Source organism: Pteropus vampyrus, unplaced genomic scaffold, assembly GCF_000151845.1.
Source record: "Pteropus vampyrus isolate Shadow unplaced genomic scaffold, Pvam_2.0 Scaffold25, whole genome shotgun sequence".
NCBI lineage: Eukaryota > Metazoa > Chordata > Mammalia > Chiroptera > Pteropodidae > Pteropus > Pteropus vampyrus.
In genome coordinates this window covers 6919863-6941565 of record NW_011888806.1, presented here as the reverse complement: position 1 = coordinate 6941565, position 21703 = coordinate 6919863, and the positions used below count along the sequence as shown (strand labels likewise).

The 21703-nt window shown below is 32.2% G+C and overlaps 1 protein-coding gene and 1 pseudogene across 1 annotated transcript in view; both read left to right on the top strand.

Annotated features, from left to right (window-relative positions):
* The window catches only part of CCSER1 (coiled-coil serine rich protein 1), a 1102883-nt gene that overhangs the window by 125411 nt on the left and 955769 nt on the right, over nucleotides 1-21703 (top strand). The window contains exon 4 of the mRNA XM_011356283.1: nucleotides 12683-12776. Within this exon, the coding sequence (XP_011354585.1) occupies nucleotides 12683-12776 (94 nt within the window). The remainder of the gene's footprint in view (nucleotides 1-12682; nucleotides 12777-21703) is intronic.
* On the top strand, nucleotides 2599-2717 carry LOC111737286 (annotated as a pseudogene).

Here is a 21703-nt window from a genome sequence, read left to right as displayed (position 1 = left end):
TTTTAGAATTTTATCCTAACAACAAATATGTGCTAAGTAAGCAGAACTTATTGTTTACATTTACAGAGAAAGAATATAAGTCTTTAAGACAGAGTGATCCAAAGCTAGGTTGCACAGTCAAAATTAGATTTCACAAAAAGCCGTGAGTGTTCTCACAATACGTATATTTGGTAAATGATAGGTTGTGTTAAAGAATTTCTAAATGCAATATGGAGTTGATCTTTATATCCTTAGTATCTTTTGAAAATTGCAGTTTAAAACTGGGTCTGACTGAAAAAGCATTGAGATCATAAGCTCATTTAATTTCTCAACTTTATGATATCCCAAATATACCTAAGATAATGTATCTTGATTTTGCACCTTAGAATTTTAAAGTATATCAAGAAATATTTTAGTACAGTAATTTGGGCCTGCTTTCAAACATAGTTGTCTAAGTTACTATTATTACCAAAATAGTACATCATAAATTTGCAGAAAACATTTGATTTTAATGCAATATAGACATGAATTCTTGTGCCAATGAATATATATTATTAAAGTCTCTCCACAAGGAAGAATAGTATATCCTATAATTTAAATATATAGTAACTCAGTCTTGCCACATAGCTTATTGTTTATGAATATCATTTAAAATGTGCAAAGTAGAAAAAAGTTGAATTCATAGGATTTAAAACACCTTGTAAAATCCCCTTATGAAAGTTGTATACAAAGTATATTGCCAACATGAAAGTCAACAATGCCAATGATAGAAAGTAATAGAGACCTGCTAAAAGATAGACACACAAGACTATTTAAAGTCTATTGTAGAGGATCAGTTATTAGAATATTATAGATCTTAAAATTTGAAGAATAGCGAACGTATGAAATAAGCATAAAGAGAATGAGAATTTATTAGGTAGGATAGACTGGGCTGTGCAGTGTTAAGAAATAAACCATGAAAAATCTTAATGGCTTCAACACAACACAAATTTGTTTCTCACACAGATAAAATGCAGTGTGAATCTGGCAACTCTCCAGGGCAGCTCTCTTTTACATTATGACTCAGAGGCTTTCACATTTTGTGTTCCTGTCATGTTAATATATGATTTTCTATGTTGTCTGCACAAAGGGACATACTGTTAGAGGTTATACAGGATGGCTTTAAGGTCAAAACCTGATTACATGGCTCCAAAAGAGTCTGTAATATGTAGGTTAATGTTCATCTATAAGGAAAAGTTAAAGATATGAGGTAAAACAAAAATGTTTGTTTCTCCATGTCAGATAACCATGTGAAGCACATGGTAGAGAACTTATTAAGTCTCTTGGGTATCAGTGATTGAAATGTTTCCCACATGATTAATGGTAATGTAGAAGATAAAACATTTTGAATATAGGGAAAGGGGAAAATGTGGTATAACACAAAGTAGTCATTTGCTTGGTCCAGTGAAGAGAACTGGGGATAATAGAGTTAAGATAGTGTAATGGAAACCTTTGAAATAAATAGCAATTTTACTTTCTACAGAAATTAGGGTATATATGGCATGATATAAGAAAGAGATATTCTCGGAATTATAATAAAAACACTAGTAGTTGTGATAAGCATTCTGAATGTCTCAGAAAGTCATGTTTAATTTAAAAAGTGATATTTAATAGGACAAATGTATGACAAAGCTGAAGTGAAAAATAATAAAAATAGGCCCCTCTCCTCTTATAAAAATAAGTATAAATTAAATAAATCTTCAGGTATTAATTTTGATAAAATTTAAAAAATAGTATTCAGGTATTACTTAATTATTAAATCATTAATGATATTTATGTTTGAGGCACTTGATATATTATTACTATTTGTGTCTTTCTGTTTTTTTCTATGTGGATAGATAGAACATTTAACCTCAACTGAAATTGCGTTTACCACCCGGAGTACATTTAAATTTTTTGATTTTCATAACTATTCAAATGAATTATTCCACTATTTTATTTTGCAATCTGTTTTGAAATGTACTTTTCTTATATTTTCTGATAATATTTCAACTAATTTGAAGTTTCTGTTACCTGGGTCTAGCCATGTGAGAAAAAGTTATTGTCTATGCCTTTTGAACTTTTAATTGACAACCATTCCCAACCTCCTTCATTTTCTATTTGAAAATTAGAGTTTCATTTATGATGGAGTAACCTCCTTAGGGACAGACATCTATTAAATAGCCAGTTCATTCAAGAAGAGTGAGAGATTGTGTCCCCTCTCCTGCTCCCAAAGACTTTATAGTCCTATAGAGGCAACAGATAATTCAAGAACTGAGTGCAATGCAGTGCAAAGTACTAAAATAGAAGTAAGCATAAGTCATGTGAGAGTACAAAGGAAGACACCCAGGCCTGAGCAGAGTCGCACACTGATGGTACCTGAGATCATGGCCAAGCCAGGGTCAGCATCTTCAAAGAATGCAGCAGGGGCAGTGGAACTAACAATGATAAAACATGGCCTTCCTATAGGCAAGGGTTATTATATGAAGGCAGAGCGGTTGTGGCCTGAAGGCTAGTCTGGTAAACCAGTCTTATCTACCACCACTACACATGACTGTGTTAATTAGTAGGTAGGATAATTAGAGGAGAAGGGAATAAGTAGTCTATGGCCATGCTACCTTGAACAAGCCTGATCTAGTCTGATCTTGGAAGCTAAGCAGGGTCGGGCCTGGTTAGTTCTTGGATAGGAGACTGCCTAGGAAGATCAGGTGCTGTAGGCGTAAAAAAATTTGAAAAATAAGGGATCGTAAACTGACAAGGTCCTTGCAATCTGGTCAACCAAGGCTTGCCTCACCTAAAAAAAAAAAAAAAAAAAAAGAAGGGAATGACTAGGTAGCACTTCATTATAACATCGTGAATTACTTTAGGATGTTCTTTAAGATATAAAAGATGTTTTATTTCATTATTCTTTAAGAATTTCCTCCGATTTATGAAGTAAATTTAAAAAGTCTGAGTCTTTTAGAAACAATGGTACATTTTATAGGAGAATGGTAACAACTTCATAAAAACACAAAGGCTAATTTTATGTTTACTTTGCATTATATATATGTGAATGTATTTATAAAATGCAAAAAAAAAGATATAACTGTATTAAGAGGTTTTTTGTTTTAATACTTTCACACCAAAATATATCATGGCATACATGGAATTACTAATGGTCACTGGATTTTACAAACGTAATGATCTTGTTGCTATGAAGGAAAATAAGAAAGAAGGGGAAAATGTACTTAATGAATGTATTTTAGGGTCATAAAAATAAATCTTAATCTGTAATCATAAGAATGAAGTAAAAATGAGTTTCCAGACCAAAAAAAAAGGTTTCTAATAATATTATAAAGCAACTATAATTTAAAATTTCCTTTGTTTAAATGATGTTTCTCTAAACTTACTACTTTTCTTTAATTTTCATCATTATTTATATACCTTCCATCATTATATCATAAATCCCATTAATTTATATATTAATGAAGTTGAATTGATTGGTTTGTATTGATGGATTTTAAGTACTGAACTGGATTCCTGTCAATTATAGATCACTTCATTTATTTGGAATTCTACAAGTCCTCTTTTATCACTCTCACTTCTTTATAGTATGTTCTTTATATGAACTAGTGAAAACTGAAAATTGATGTTAATGGTTGGACAGAGTAGAATATTCCAATTTTGTTTTCAGTTTGCAAATGATTTAGATAAAAGAAAAAATATTCTCTGAATTTTATATTGATCTTTCTAGAGGGATAAATTCATTTAAAAATCTTTGTATCAAATAAATAAGTTAGCAAACATGCCATACTTAAGGAAATGAACCAATTCTATTCTGGCTTGCGTGTCATCTATACAATTATTTTTCTTATTTGCACTCTAATGATACTTTCTTGTTCTCTACATTTTAGATAAAATTAATATTAATGTGCACTTGATATTTAGGAATATATTTATTTTGTGATTATATTTTTATTATACAGTATATGTCAATATTGTGTGTTTTAAACTAGTTATTCAAGGAATAGGAGATAGGATACCTTTATAGATCACTATAGGTATTTAAACGTTAAAGAAATTCCTCTTGATGATAAAGCACTTCAAAACTAATTATGCCCATATGTAATATTGCTGAAATGTTTGTCCTTTTCTCTTAGATAATGTAACACTTTTATAGTAGTCATTAAAATACTATTCCTTCCACTACATAAAGGAATATAAATTTAATCTTTTAATAGATAGGAAGTTCTACTTTCATAAGAAAAAAGAAGGGCACTCTGCAATTATTTATGGTGCGCTACTTCTGCCTATGAGAATGTATTTGTACCTTAATACGAAGTACATTAATATGAAAATAATTCAGTAAGTGGAATTATACTGCTTTCCAACATAGCTCCAATATGATACTTTTAAGGGAAATATAACAATTGTTTAAATAACTGAATTTTTCTTTAAGTCAGAAAATGCTCTACTTTATGTATTATACTATTATAGTCAATGAGTTCAAACTTTAAGACAGTGTGTTACTTGCACAATACCTGACATAATAAGTTCTTAATTATGAAATTATTCATATATGCAGGACTGTGTCAAGTGTTGTAGGAGCTGCAGAGGATAATACACATATTTACTTTCAAGATGATGTAAATAAGAATATTATTATAAGCCACATGGAAAGAAATTAATGTTAGTAATTCATGTGGTTAACAGAAATTAATTTAGCCACATCAAGATGAGGGAGTCTTCATAAAGGAACAGATTATTAATTGGACCTTGGTGGAAGTGTAAATAAAAGATAGAAATTTGGTTAAATTTGTAACTGAAAAAGAAAGATGTCAAGCAAAAATTTAAAGGTTAGACTTTTTTTTAACATTATCTCATAGCATAATAAAAGATCATTTGCATGTGAAAGGGATTACAGATAAGGAAAGTAGATTATCAGAGTTGATTTCCCCTCATTTTATAGAAAAGAGAAGCATAGTCCAAAGAGGTTAGCTAACTTGTTTGAGATTCCACAGAAAATAGCAAAAGTGGGAGACACTTCATTTCCAGATAATTGAGATATTATTATATTATATGTAAGATACTATGAGGTAATGAGGTATTATTTTCCATATACTGTGATGACACAACACTAGAGGTTCTGAAAGCAAGAACTCTGCTTAGGTGCAGCACAAAGAGTGAGATAGTCATATGTTTTCTGGACTTCTCTAGCAGGAAGTACAGTAAATAGTCCAAATTACTCTCTAGGCAAATATACTCTGCTTAGTGTGGGTACAGTTGATGAATTTATGTTCTATGAGAACCAGCACATATTACATATAAAGGGAATTGTTTTAGAGAAAGAATTATTTCCTAATATTATCAAAAACCCATTTTAGCACCTGTTATAAGTAGTGTTGTAAAAAATACTCATGATATAATAAAATGTGACTGTGTTATCTTGTATTTGCTATTTAGGCATTTGGAGCAAAGGGATAGACTCTGCAATGAAAGAAATGCAAATGGAATTTTCAGAAAACAATAAACGAGTTCAATTATAATAAGTTTGTAGGAAGCAATTTTGGAGCTTTAGATAGAGATCATATTGTAGAGTTTTGACTGACAAGTAAGTTAGTATTCTGTAGACATATACCATTGACTTTTTTGAATGTGTTAAGACACTGGGGGAATGCATACAAATGAATACTTTAATCAGAGTAGTGTTTAGGAAGAATTATAAGTGAAAGCCGAAGAATTGAAATGGTTATTGGCAAAAAGTTGACAGGGACACCAATTAGGAGATAATGAAGTACACTTCATAACTGTAGGATGCTCAATTTCTCTAGTACACCAAGGAGAATGAATTCTAGAAATTATGATCCCTCTCAAATCTCTAATCTTTATCAAATTATTTATTTGCGTTGCTTTTGACAATGACACAAACTGATGTTGTCAGATTTAGAATCAAGGAGATCGGTATCTGTGACATTGCTTGTACATTTTCATGAAAATAAAGCCCAAAAGATAATTTTCTTCTTCTCCATGTTTTAAGTGACAAGAAAAAAAAAAGTGCATTTTTAAACTAACAGCAATCATTAAATTTTAACTTTAAATTATGAAGTTTGCTAATTCTGTAACATATTTACACTCCCTGGTTTTCTATTTTTATTACTTAATAACAAAACTTTAATTTATTCTCTTACATAGATGAAAATAAAATGTTTAGAGTTTAATTTTAAATGTATAAATTCAGATATTGGTTTAAAATCTATATAAAATCTATAGTTTTATGAATTTATACAAATGTTAACTCTAAAAAGAGAAATATTATAGCATGATATTTTAGTTTCAGTATTTTAGCATTATGCTACTTGAAATAACTTATATAATTGTTTACAAAGGGAAGAATTAGTATAAAAGGAAGAATTAGCAACTCCTCATAGCTTTAAGAATCTAATTTTGCTAAATATGTCACAAATACAAAAATACACAATAATCAGAATGAAATATTGTCCTATGCACACATATATAATGGCAATATATTATTTTAACAAATAACATAAGATCACCACTTATATTTTTAAAATGTGTGCTTTTGAACTTGTGTGAAGCCTTATGAGTAAAGGTGGATTAAGAATTAAGACAAATTTTTGAAAATATTTATTAAAAATATATTTCAAACTACACAAATCCATAAGTTAAGCCAGTAACTAGCATAGAGCAAGCTGTGTTTGTAAATACTTTATGGCTCCTTGTTAGAAGGTGAAGGTAACTATCATAATGATTGGTTTTTTTATACGACCAGGAAATTAAAACCAAATAACTATCCTCAGAGCAGTAATTATAAAACATTGTCATGTTAACTTATTTTTCCAAAAAATAACAGTGCTGTTATATCATTAAAAATATATGCATGTATTAGTATATTCTCTCCTTCACTGCATATATAGGTGTGCACAACTCAACTCATCAAATTGAATGTCCTCAGCCTGTTCCAATGCCTGTTTTGGATAATGTGTGTACCTTGCCACTTATAGGTCTTTCAATTTTTACAATTCATGTCATTTATCTTTCTGGTGTAATATAAATTATTTAAAGATACTTACCAAGTTAGTTAACTTTATCTTTTTTCCCAAGTAAAAAGCAAATATAATTAATTGTAAGGCAATTACAAATTGTATTTTTAGACTCACAGGAAAGTTTGCTGTATCTTGCTTGTAGATATTTTAAGCCTGTTTGGAAAGTCTTTTGACTAATATATAACAGTATAGAAATGCAATTAATAACATCTTTATAATACTACATTAAGATTTTTTAATAATTTAACAATCTCCTTTGATGGAATTCTTTCTTAAGCAATACTTCTTTGTGTAGTGACATGTCTCAACTTCCTATATTTTTAGCAAGATCATAATTATTATCTTTATTGCAATAAAGAGACAAATTAGGCTAACGAGGTATTTTAGAATGGACCTTTCAGAATGGTTACATATTAACGGAGTAACCAGAGTTTGTTTTTTCAACTTTGTAGCTTCAGAAATTCAGTTTTATTATTTCAGCTAGTAGCAACCAAGCTCTGAAGAATTGATTCACACTAACCAAACACAAGAGACTGATTTATAACTGATAATACCTTTTTTATTTATTTATAAAAGAGATTGGCATTTCTTTACTAGAATACAGTTTTCTGTAAGGTCTATGAGGAAATAAAGCATGCCTATTAGGTTCATTATTATATCCCTAGAGTTTAGAAAATTAATTTTTTAATTACTTCATTAATTATTTAGTTTACTCTCAATAGCTTGAAGTCATTTAGGAGATTACATGAGTAATCAGTATTGTTGACAGATTTTTAAATGTGTGCTTAGAGAATACTTGGTAACAATTATGTTTAATTTAATATTCAATTTGTTAATTTTATGAACTTAGTAAATAATTAGTATTTTCTTACAATTAAATAATCAATAGTTCTTAAATTGTCACATAAATCTTACATACCAAGAAATCAGAGTATGTATTAATTTTTCCATTGCATTTAACCATTGGTTGAAATTTTATATAATTGAATTCTTCCTAATGTTTTATTAAAATACCAAGTCTAAAATATCAATTTATCTTAAATGCTTTAGCCACTTTTAGAGAAGAAAATTATATATATTACAAGGACGCCAAAGGAAATCGATATGCTTTCCTTAAAACTGGTTACGAATATGCTCATACTAAGAACTTCCATTTCTTTTTCCTTCTTGTACTTTGCCGATGTAGAAATTTTCATATTTCCCTGGGATTTCAGAAATATGTCATCTCTTTTTGCACTTCCCTAGGATTTAGTAACCATACTAGACTTAAAACAGAAGTTGTCTCTTAAATATGCATGTTCTGGGTTGTTGACTAGATAATTTTTTATCTAGTCATTAGAATTTTCTGTGCATTCAAAAATGATTTAAACTCAAGATACTGACCATCAGGATGAACTTTACTTTTTCAATTAAACTTGTTGTTTGCCCTTATGCCTTTTTTCAAAGTTCAAGCCTAACTTTTAGTTTTGTGTAATATTGATGTCCTCTTAAAAAATTATTTGTGTTTTAAGTTCCAATTGCTTGCATTACACACCAGTTTTTCTATTAGTATGATATATATGCCTGGTATATTAACATTATTAAAAATTCATAGACTTTCATTATTATTTTTTTTATTATGTAGAGCTATTAGGTTTTTAACTACCAGGAGATGAGAGACTATTTCTGCTTAGTTACCACTTATAGATATGCCACTAATTTATCAAATGTCTGAAACACAGTTGTGCCCTCTTAGATATAGGGTATGATCATTAGTGTTAATTAAATGCTCAACTCCTTTTCCACTTGGTTATTATGTGTGACTATCAGTGTTGATCAGTCCTTTCTTTTTCTGATTCAGAACCACAGTATATGATACCATTTTACTTACAAGTCTTCCCTTACACAGGTGAAAAAAAATATGTGTCTTCATATTATAAATGTACATATAATTACAAAAAAACCATATATTAACTATTTATTAAAAACAATAGAAATATAATATATTCTACCCCGTTTGTGGTTTTTGTGTAGATATCATTAGTACCTCTTTATATCCTTCGTATTAACTTTTCTGTTTGAGTATTATAAACTCTAAGCCTTCAACGGACTCAAACTATTTCATTTGGTTATAGTGATTTGTGTTTGTTGATGTTTATAATGTGAGAAATTAGCCAGGGAGAAGCTATTTATGATTACTTTGCTTGCTTTCAAAACTGCCTTTGACTATTTTAGATAAACTTTGTTTTCTGGCAACAAAAAGATGTTCTGTGTTCTTTCTTTCTGTGTTTTTTCTTTCTTTCTTGTTTTCTTTCCCTAATAACTGAGGAGCCCTGATTCTTTTTTGTTGGTGGATATTGGGCAACAATTATCTGGATTGTACATAAGGACTGGCTGAGGAGGTAGGGCAAAAATATTGTTGCTGCTGTTGGTCTTTTTTAAGGAGAGATCTGGAAAAGATATGTCCTTTCAGGTTTATGAGTCCACATTGATTTTTCTTCAGTACATATCATGTTGCTGTGTGTACTTTCCTTTTATTTTGATGTTTCACCAACTTCAAATACTTTCCACTAGCCTATCGAGTTGCTTGGTAAGCAAGATATCACAGCAAGACAATTTAGAATGAGTAGAGTTTAAGAAGAGTTGGTTTAGATCAGTAGAAAATGGACCCCTGCTAGTCCAAATGTCAAGAGTCACCTGCAAAATGAGAATAAAATTAGAGCAATGTAGTGAGTTTCCCAAAGTTAATTTGTTCGCTTTGTGTTATCATGTTCTTAAATTAAATCTTGGAAGAACAGTGACAAGGTTTTTAGTATTTTAATTCTTTGTTAAAAAAATATATATATTAACTATTTTTCAAACTATGAGTGGATTTATTAACTGTCACAATTCAAAAGAGGGTTGAACAGTCCAATCTTAAAAAGATCATGTATTCCTCTGGACCTCAGGAAATCTTAGAACCAGGAACCAGATGACCTACTATGACATTTTTAATTTTTCAAGAAGACTTAGAATGATCGTAACTATACAATGAAATCCACGTCCCTGTGATAACAGCATTTTGAATGTTACAGTAGCTATCCCCCTACAAAAACAAACAAACGAACAAACAAATAAACATACAAAACTTTTCCTCATTTCTATGAAGGGCTCTGATGAGCAAATTTGATTAAGATGCCCATCTTGGACCATCCACAAATAAATTCCATTCACACAGGGGATTTGGCTCTTGTAAGAACCAGGTAACCTTTTCTGTATCTAGGTAGATTAGGTAGGGTGGTTTCAAATAAAAGGGAGAAATGCTATACAAACCGTAAAAGCTTATAATGAAAAAGATGTTCTTACTTGGCAGAACAACAACAGAAAAAGATGACAGTCATACTCTGGGCACCCATTTATTTCCTTTCTTCCTTTGTTCTGACCTTCATTGCTTTCTAAATATTGTTGGTTATATTAATTTTCTAAGATAACAAAACACTACAGACTGGGCGATTTAACCAGGAAAAATTCATTTTCTTATAGTTCTGGAGGCTAGAACTACCCAATCAAAGCATAGGCAGTTTGGTTTCTCCTGAAATCTCTCTTCTTTACTTGCAGATGGCTGCCTTTTTGCTTTGTCCTCACATTGTCATCTTTCTGTCTGTGTTGACCGTGTCCTAATATCCTCTTCTATAAGAACATGTAATATTGGATTAGGACCCATCTGTATGACTCAATTTAACTGTAATTTCTTCTTTAAGGATCTTATCTTTAAATGCAGTCACATTCTAACATAATAGGGAGTTAGGACTTTAACATAAAAATTTTGTATAGAAACAATTAAGACTATAGTACAGGTCATTGAAATTGAACATCCAAATATAAAATTATTTAGGCTAATTTGCCACTGGATATATTATTATACTCTAATTTTAAATTATTTTTTTGATCAATGTATTCTTGATACCAGATTAAGATTCTCTCATTGGGATAGTGCTTTATAAGCTAATAATACTATCTTTAAATATATCCCTTTTTAAAACTTTGTCTTTTCTCTAACTTCAGTTATGTTTTCTTTGTTGTTTCAATATTGTTTTTGCATTTTTGAAGATGGCAGCTTATCTTAGTTGCCTATATTTTATAATACCTTTTTAATGCTGTATAAATAAGCAATTTATATTCTCAGTGAGCTATTCTTGCCACAGTATATTGTAGAGCTTCCAATAAACAGTCTATTTTAATTATAATTTAAATTATTAGTTACCTTATACCAAATACATATAAAATGTAATACAGTATAATGTAATGTAATAACAATACAATATGATACAATACAGTACAATAAAATACAATAAAAAATAGTACTTGTAACTTTCATTTGTAGAAAGAAGCACTTAGATTTGGGGATATTTATCATCTCTGAAACTATTGTCCTGTGTTCACAGTTAACACATTTCTAAAGTTTAATAATGTTTAATTCTGTTTTTTTTTTTTACAGTGAAAATTTATCTAAAGTCACAGTGTTCTAATTTTTAATCCCAAGAACTAAGGTGTTTAGTATCCACTTGACAATATCGTTAGGCTTTCCTTAGTCGATATTTACTTCTTTAAATATGATTTATGGTAACCTTGAAATCAGTAGAAAAAATGATCAGAGATATTGTGGTATCATTTAGTATTTAGATTCTTTTTCTTGTCTTTTTTTTTTGCTTTTGTTATTTCAGTCTTAGTCTCTAAATATAAATTCTTGCTTTTCTTAATGTATTCACTACCTATCTATATATATAAATACAAAGCCGGACTTCATTCATTTTTGAAGAATTACTACCTCTGAACATCACTATTACTCTTTTTCCTCAAGAGTTAATATACTCTTCTAGTTTGCTGTTTGCCCTCTTGAGGGGAGAGAGAGAGAGAGAGAGAGGAAAAGGAGGAAGAGGAGGAGGAGGAGGAGGGAGGTAGGAGGGAGGGAGGGAGAAAAGGAGGGAGGCAGGGAAAGAGAAAGAAGGAACGAAAGAAAAAGAAAAAAATCTAGCTCTGATGTTTATGATATTATGAAAAATCAGTAATTGTTAATCTAATTGATATTTATTTCTTCCATTTATCCCTTCTATTCTAAAGCAAATGACTGAGAAATTATAACTGGATCTCCATTTCCAAGTGTGGACTAAGTTAATATCTCACTGTTGGCACTGTGTATAAAATTTGTTTGAGAAGCAATTCACTAGATGTGTCAGAAGAACGTTATACAGATTTGAAAGATAAATATTAGAAAAATGAACTTTCGATTTACAAATTTCTCTACATTTGAAAAACCTTTGTATCTTCGTGTGTTTTTAATGAGCAAAATTTTATCTTTTTCATAATTACTAAAGAAATTTTGATTAAAATAAACACTTCTGCATTCTAATATCTTTGATTCATGCTCATGTTTATTTCTGTTTAATTATACATGTCCTTTAAAGTAGCTAGCATGCAAATAATTGAAAAAGTTAAGATTTTTATAATAATTCTTACAATTTTTTGTTGAACTAATCATTTTAAAGATAGTTAAAAAATTTCTGTGTATCAGTTAAAATTTTTCATTTCTAATTCAAATCCTTTTTTGCTTCATGGCATCTATATGTGAATATTTTCTTAGTTTTCCAGTGTTTTGGTCTCCATTGATTTTGCTTTCTTTTCAGGATGTTTTGAATAATTTGGGATCTTGTGAACTGGATGAAGATGATCTAATGCTTGATCTAGAATTGTTAGAAGAACAGAATCTTCATCCTTCTGGTAAGTGTTGAATATCATGGTATCATACAACTCTGATCCTACTCATTTAGCTTTCATCGATAAGCTAAATATTGTTTAAGCTGCATTTAGTCTTTTCAACCCACAGTTTGTATATGTGCAAGGCACTTGCTCAGTACCTTGGACACATCATTCCGGTGACCTTAAAAATCTATATGGGAAATATAAGTCTGATTGGAAGATAATCATAAAATAAAATTTTAGAAAACTCTGTAAAAGAAAAGTTGTTTCAAAGGACATTCTAATTAAACACTTAATGAAACAGTTAATATTTTTTCTTTTTTGGGGGGAGGTTGGGGAAACAATTATAATCCCATTTTTTATTCATTTCATTCATTTACTTTTTCAAACCTTAGCCACCTCAATAATCACTGCAAGGTTAATGTTGATGCAATAATGTTGACCTCAAAATGAATAATTATCAGTAGCAATCACAAATACATACTCATAAACACATGCTACACACAGAGTTATAGTATAAGATAAATTCTTGTTTATCGAATTAAGAAGGGAGCCATTATATTTGTAATACTTTAAATTTATATTAAAGCATAAAATGTCATGTCTCTAAGTACCAAAATTATTCCCTTAAAAGTAGGTTATAATTAATTAATCATTAATTAATTAATTAATTAATCATTCATTTAGATAATTAATTAATCATTCATTTAGATAATTGAATTCAAAGGTGAGCTTTTACTTATTTCTTATTACTAATAATACCTTTAACATAGTTATTTTCAAGTCAAAGTAGAAATAAAATTAAAATGGAGCTTAAAAAAATCTTGGATCCTACTGCATACATTTGAAAAAATCAACCTCCTGGACTTTAGTGTCCATATTTTTAACTACTAGAAATTGGACATAATCTCTAAGATTATTTCTGGCTCTAATATTTTATGCTTAATTTGTGTTTATAGATAATGTCTCATTAAAAATTGTCAAAAGAAGGCAATAACAATGTTTATATATATATATATTTACACTTTATTTTAGGTTAATATCAAGAAGCTACTTCAATTTTGCATTTGAATACAAACAGAATAACAATATCTTGAGACATTTTTGAAGTTGAGTTGACAGATATTCTTTTAAAATATAGATTTTTCTCACTTTTATGTAGATACCTTATACACTTTTGTCATTCATGTGTATTTGTAATAAAAGGGTTACACATGGTAAGAATGTACACCCTTTTGGAGGGAAATTTGTCAATATCTAGCAAAACTATGTGTGCATTTACCTTTAGATCCAACTATCCAGCTTCTAGAAATTTAATCCTAAGACTGGAAATATACAAAATAACGTATTCAAATAACGATTCATTGCAAAATATTTGTATAAAATATTGGAAATAACTCAAATGTATGTATATATTATATATATGTATTTATTATATTTTATTAGTTTCAAGTATACAGTACATTGGTTAAACATTTATATAGTTTATAAAATGATCCCCCTAATTGATCTTTCTTCTGGTTCTCCACCTAGCCAATGCATTAATGCTAACTGCATTCCTATGCTGTGCTCCCCATCCCCGTGACCATCTATCAAATCTTAATTTGTACTTCTTTAACCCCTCCCCCGATGTGCCCTTCCCTGCCCACCCAGATTCCGGTCTTCTTTCATTAGGAATTCCCAAGTGAATTTTATTAATGTGGGAGTGGAACAGATGCTAAAAGCTACCCAGGATTTTGTTTTCATTTTTTTTTTTTTTAATTTTTCTGGTTCTTTCCCCTCCCCCATCCCATGCATAAGACATTCTGTGTAACCTCCATTAAATTTGGTACAAAACCGCTCACCAGAGCTGTGGTGTCAGAAAAATAAAATATATTGTTTCTTACAAAATCAAAAAAAAAAAAAATTTTCCCGGCTCCCCAATTCCCTGCCCTTCTGGCCGTCCCCGGATTGTCCTCTATGTGAGTCTGTTTTTAATTAGTTTGTTCTTTTTGTTCCTTAGATTCTGCATATAAGTGAAATCATATGGTATCTATCTTTCTCTGTCTGACTTATTTCACTCAGCATAATAACCTCTAGGTCCATCTATGTCATTGCAAGTGGTAGGATTTCCTTTTTTTAATGGCTGAGTAATATTCCGTTGTATATATAAACCATAACTTTGTTAAATTCTCCTACTCTGAGTGTATTACTGTTGATCTCTCCTTTTATGTCAGTCAATAATTGCTTTATGTATGTAGGTGCTCCTGTGTTGGGTGCGTATATGTTTACTGGGGTTATGTCTCCTTGATTTATCGATCCCTTTATCATTACGTAATGCCCTTTTTTGTCTTCTATAATAGCTTTTATTTTAAAGTCTATTTTATCTGATATAAATATTGATACTCCAGTTTTTTTCTCATTTCTATTTGCATGAAATATCTTATTTCATCCCTTTACTTTCAGTCTGTGTCATTATATCTGAAATGGGTCTCTTGTGGACAGCATATGCATGAGTCTTGTTTTCTTATCTATTCAGCTATCCTGCATCTTTTGATTGGAGCATTTAATCCCTTTACATTTAAAGTGATTACTGATAGGTACATGGTTACTGCCATTTTATTATTCATATTTGCTTTTTCTATTTTTTTTTATTACCCCTTCTCTTTTTACAGAAGTCCTTTTAACATTTCTTGTAATACTGGCTTGTTGGTGATGAATTCCTTAAGCTTTTCCCTGTCTGGGAAACTCTTTATCTCACCTTTCATTTTAATTGAAAGCCTTGGTGGGTAGAGTATTTGTGATTGTAGATTCTTGTTTTTCATAACTTTGAATATTTCTTGCCAGTCCCTTCTGGCCTGCAAAGTTTCCATTGAAAAATCAGCAGACTTTCTTATGGGGGTACCCTTGTAAATAAGTACCTGCCTTTTTCTTGCTGCTTTTAAGATTTTCTCTTTGTCTTTGATCCTTGGCATTTTAATTATGATGTTTCTTGGTGTGGATCTGTGTGAATTCCTCTTGTTTGGGACTCTTTGTGCTTCCTGAACTTGTATGTTTAATTCCTTTGCCAGGTTAGGGAAGTTTTCTGTCATTATTTCTTCAAATAGATTCTCAATCCCGTGCTTTCTCTCTTCTCCTTTGAGTGCTCCTATGATCCAGATATTGTTATACTTCATGTTGTTCCAGAGGTCTCTTAAACTATTCTCATATTTTAAATTCTTTTTGTTGTTGTTCCAATTGGGTGTATTCTGCTACCTTGTCTTCCAGTTTGTAATTCAGTTGTCTGCTTCATCTAATTGTTGAATCCTTCTAGTGTATTCTTCATTTCAACTATTGTAGTCTTCATTGTTGTCTGGTTCTTTTTTGTGATTTCTATGTCCTTTTTTATGCTATTGAGGTTCTCATTGTGCTCATCCATTCTTCCTATAAGTTCATTGAGCATCCTTATAACCATTAGTTTGAACTCTGTCTCTGGTAGGTTGCTTGCCTCCATTTCATTTAGCTTATTTTCTGGAGTTTTCGCCTGTTTTTTCATTTGTGGCATGTTTCTTTGTTTTCTCATTTTATTAGCCTCTCTTTGTTTGTTTCTATGTGTCAGGAATATTTGTTTCATCTTTCAGCCTCGGCCGGATGACCTAATGTGGAAGGTGTTTTGTGTGGCCCATTGGCACACTCTCCCTGATTCCCTATGATGAGGGCTCTGGACGTGATCTTTGAATGGGTTGTGTGTGGTCTATTGTAGCCAAGCCTTTATTGTTGTTAGTATCAGTGGATGGGATTAACACTCAGGCTGGCTAATTGAGGGAATTGGCTGCACCCACAGGGTAAGAGTTGCTATGTGGAGCTGACCCCACTGAGTGGGATTCGCCCTAGCAGGCATGTGTACTTGTTGCACCCACACTTTGTGTGTACCACTAACAAGACCAGTCAGGAGTTGCTCTATTGTGGTCTGGTGCCAGCCTCTGGATGCACTGGTTTTGTGGCCCCTTTGGAAAGGCTCCCCTGTAGGCCAAGGTCAGCTGCTGCTTTTGATTGGTCAGGGCTACCCTGTGGGAACTACAAAGCGATCATGGTTGTTACTTGTGCTGGATCTATAGGTAAGTGGAAGAGACAATGCTGTAGGCAGTGGTCTAGTTATCCCCCGTCCCTGACCTAGGGAAGTTTAGCAGAGGGACCAGGGCTCCTCCAGATCTGACACTGTCTGTCAGTTGTCAATAAGTCTCTGAAATTGGAAGAGCCTCTGGGTGATATGCATGTTGGATGACCCTGGGAGTCTCCTGGATCTATTGAGTATTTTTCCCCTGCCACTGCAGTGTCAGTGTACATGTCAGCACCGTCTCTGTGGCTCCCTGTTTAAGTTTTAATAATAGCAAGGTCAGCTACTGCCCCTGAATGCACTACCCTACGACAGGGGCAGCTACCTATCAACCATCCAATACACAAAATGCGGCAGGCATTTTGTGTATTGGATGGTGCAGGAGCTCAGGGAGTCGAAGGCCATCAGGCCAATAGCCTCCGTTTTCTGCAGTTTCTGTGTCCGCACGTTCCTGCAGTAGTCTTAAATCACATTGAGAAAAGCTGCTATCTGGGGAGGTCCCACAGATAGATCCCTGCGATCCCCTCAAGAGATATTGCAGCTTGTACAGGCAGCAATGGTCTGTCCACCATTGTTTTCCCCAAAATGTGCTCACTGTGCTAGCCAAGGTCTGTTGCCTGCATAGAATGCACTACCCCAGAGACTAGCAGGGCAGGGGAGGCTGCCTGTCAATGGGCTGCAGGCATTTTGTAGCTTGAGTGAAGTGGGCTCTCAGGGAGACAGGGGCAGTAAGGTCAGTACAGCCATAGTTTTACTGCAATTTCTGTGCTTGGTTGTTCCCACTGTAGTCACAGATCACAATGAGACCTGCTGCCATCTGAGGTGGTTCCACAGAACCCTGTGATCTCAGGACACAATATTGCAACTCTTGCAGGGAGCAGAGTTCTGCTTGCAACTGATTTCCCTGCAGTGCCCGCCCTGTGCTCACCAAAGTTTGTTGCCAGGTGGAGGATCACTGTCAATGGGCTGCCTGGTGTAATTTGTAGGTTGGGTAGGGCTGAGTCTCAGGGAGACAATGGCAGTCAGATCAATACAGCCTCAGTCTTGCTGCGACTTTGGTAACTGTTCAATGTTCCTATAGAAGTCCCAGATCACAGGAAGACCAGCTGCTGTCTGGGACTGACTCACAGATTCCTGAGATCTGTCCAGGTTCATATTGGCAGCAGTGATCTGCCTGAAACTGTCTCTGAAATGCATGCTTACAGTGGTGGCTGCCAGCTGTGAATGTTTGATCCTGAATAGTGCAGGGTGTGGCAGCCATCCAGCAATAAAAGCCCAGGAGAATCTGCAGGTGGGATGGGAAGGGCTAATCTCCTCAGGCAAGAGCTTCCTAATAGCCCTGTGGGAGGGGTGTGAACAGTCAAGCTGGAGCCAGGCCATCTGTGGGTTGCCCTGTGGCGGGGCCAGACAAAAGCATAATCCTGGCTGCCTGTCCGGCCCTCAATCTGGCACCAGGTAACGCATACTTTCTCAGTGTGAATCCCGCGCAAGAGCCTCTGACCTACAGCTGATGTCCTGGGTGAGTGTCCACAGGTCAGAGAGCCTGTGCGTGGGCCCTTTAAAGGAGCATCTAGGGTTTCAGTCTCCTTCCATCTCACCTTGATGGCCAGAATCTCCTCTGGCTTTTGCAGTCAGAGTTATTGAAAATTCTTCTTCCTGGGCTGGGACCCTGGGCTACGGAGGTTCCAAATGAGGCCAGGACACCCCTCTCCTTCAGGGGAGCTTCTGTAGCCTCGCTCTTCCTCCTAGTGATCCTCCACCACCCACAGGTGTGGGTTCAGCCCGATTCGTAATTTTACCCCTCCTACTGGAGTTGATGTGGCGCCTTTATATTATCAGGCGTATGTGTTATGATTACCTGGACTTTAGGTGATTCTCTACATTGATTGTTTTATAATTTGGTTGTAATTTCAATGCAGACCTGGGAGGAGGCGAACCCTGCTTTTACCTAGTCTGCCATCTTCTTCTAGTTCAACTGTATTTCAATAGGACACTTGTTGACTATACAGTGGTATATTAAAGGGAATAATAAAGGTATCTGTATGAGCTGTAGCATGATTGTGCGGATATGTTTGTTGATGGAGAATTTTGCAATGATAAATTAGATTGCCAATACCCAGACAAGTACACAGCACCACCACTTCTGCCCACAAGTACTTAAATCTACTTAAGCTCTCGATTAAACTTTGATTTTACAGGACATATTAGGGTAAAAGGAGAGGGAATGTTAAATGATAAGATTGCCAGCAACCAAATATAGGATGTGGAGGATTCTCCAGGATAAATGGTCTAGTTCCTTCAAGAAATTGTATGATAAGAAGTGGATGGGTGTTGTAAATTAAAAGTGGCAAATGGAATGTGACATCTTTGTTGGTGTATCTATTGAAAAATAAAATTACCATAGAAAGATATGTCTGAGTTAATCAGAGAAATTTGAGAAATGGCTACATTATTATATAATTATTTATTTTGTTGGTTGTAGAATATTTTTTAAGAAAAACTAAAGAGATGCATGGTTGATACAATATGATATCTGATATTTATTTTATCTACAAATATAGAGGTAAGAATAAATGAAACTAGGTTGGAAAATTGTTGGAAATTATAGCTTGGAAATAGTGCTTGGGGTTGAAGGTTTATTCATTAGTTATAATTATTTTCTCTATTTTGTTCATTTTAAAAGATTTTCACAATTAAAAGTAAAAACAAGTAATAATTTCAAAGAATTACAGATAACGTAGCCATCTCAGTTATGTTCGTTAGGCAACCCGAATAAAGAATAAAGAAATGACTTAAAAATATAAAGACTTAGCTTAACTATTTGCTTTGAAAAAAAATGAACATCTTTAAACTTTAATTTCTCTTTTATAAAGTAACGAGTGCTGCTATGTACTTTAATGGTTTCTTATAAACAATAAAATTATATAATAAATACTATAAATCTCCTGAGTCTCCTTCAAGATGCATATATCTTGGTTAAAGCCAAAACTAGTGTCCTTATGAATCACCTAAGTTAAATAACCAAATTGTTCATAAATGATGTTACTTAGCATATGTGAAGTACAGTTCTGATTATTAAATATTTCTTATAGTGAGTTGGGTTTATTTAATGTTACTTAATAAAACATCTTTTGAAAATCTATTTCACTTTGGATACCACATTATGGGGTTTGAAAAAAAGCCACAAACATCTGTTTATGCATCTTAACTCAGAAAGAAGCATTTCTGGCCAAACTGGTTTTATACAATTTACTTTCTTAAGTAATATGTTTAAAGGTCTCAGAATTCAAGAGGTGTGTTATTGATAGCTGATATTGATAAAAACTCATTAATGCTAAATGTTCTAAAATGATAGTTTAAATAAAAGTGATTTCCAAAAGTCTCAAAACTAAAATAATGATACCAGCAAATTCTACTGCTTACATTACTGTAAATCATTAGAGCATAAAAAAAAGTTGGATCAAAACATATTAACTTTTTAGCTATAGTCTATTAAAACAAAGATTCGTAGCGATTTATAGTAAAATCAAGATGAATTTTGTAAAAGACTAAAGAAATATTTTAAAAATATTAAATCAAATATTTGTAGTAATTATCTTGTGTGGCATTTGTAAATTTTATTTTGTTAAACATAAAATTAATAACGATTAGATTTGCAAAGACTAGAGAAATTACCGTGTATAGAAAGTGTGGAAATTCTGCTTTTTTTTCTTCCCACTGTACTAATTTGCACATAGCTCTATTGATATCTATTTATATGACTTTATTTAAAATATAGCCAAGCATCTTTGGAAATGCATACAATGAATAAAAACAGATTTAAAAGTAAAAAATAAAAACTAGTCAAGTTCAATCTTTTCCTTTATAGAGAATCAAGCGTCTTTAGTTAAGAGATCTATTTTAATGCAGAGTTTAAAAGTCTGTAATTAAAAAATTCTGTTGCATTTTGAAAAATGCATATATTGGACACTGTTCATATTGAGTTATTTAGCATGCAAAGAGACATTCTAAAGGCCAATAGTATGCATAATATATGTATTACTTATAGTATAAGCACCATGAGCTAAAGTGTATCAACCAGCTAAGTAAAATATCAGAATACCACAAATAAAAGAGAAGAAGCCAATTTGAGTTGTGTGATTCAAGGTTTATATTATAGAAATGCTCATATAGTTACACATTTGGAAATGTATCTGTATGTTTCATTATGTTGTTGAATTTTATGCTTATGACTGTACCTACTTTGGTAAACATAGTCTATTTGTTTACCATAGGGTATTTGTTATTGTAGTCATGATAATTCTAGCCATCTTTTAATATGCTTTTTATTTCATTCCTAGTTACCTGTATTTATGTCTAAAAATTAATTGTGAATTTATAATTACGTTTTTTAAAAAATTGTTTTTTGACAGGTACAGTGAACAATTTGAATAAAGTTGCATCAGTCTTTTCAGTATATATCTATGGAGTCCAAAATTAACATACTCTCTTCATAAATGGAGAGGTAGTACAAATAATAGTATAAACAAAATGTCTGTTTTATAGTGTAGTAAATGGTTATGATCTTTTTATTTAAATAAGAGCAAGAAAGGACAATTTCAGTGAAAGGACGGTATATGAATGCAAAGGGAATTCCCAAAAGGAGACTTACTTTGAGGAGAATAAATAAAAGCAACTATTCTGAATAATTTTACTCTGATCTTGGCGTTATCTGACTTTTATCTTTGTAAATTCTAATTTAAAAGCCAAGTTTTTAGATTAAAAAGCCTTTGGATAAATTCAGATGCCTTTGTTATGTTTTCTTGAATTAATGCCTAAATTACTTTTCTGTATAATATTTGTGAATAATTAATATATATCATGTTTCAAATAC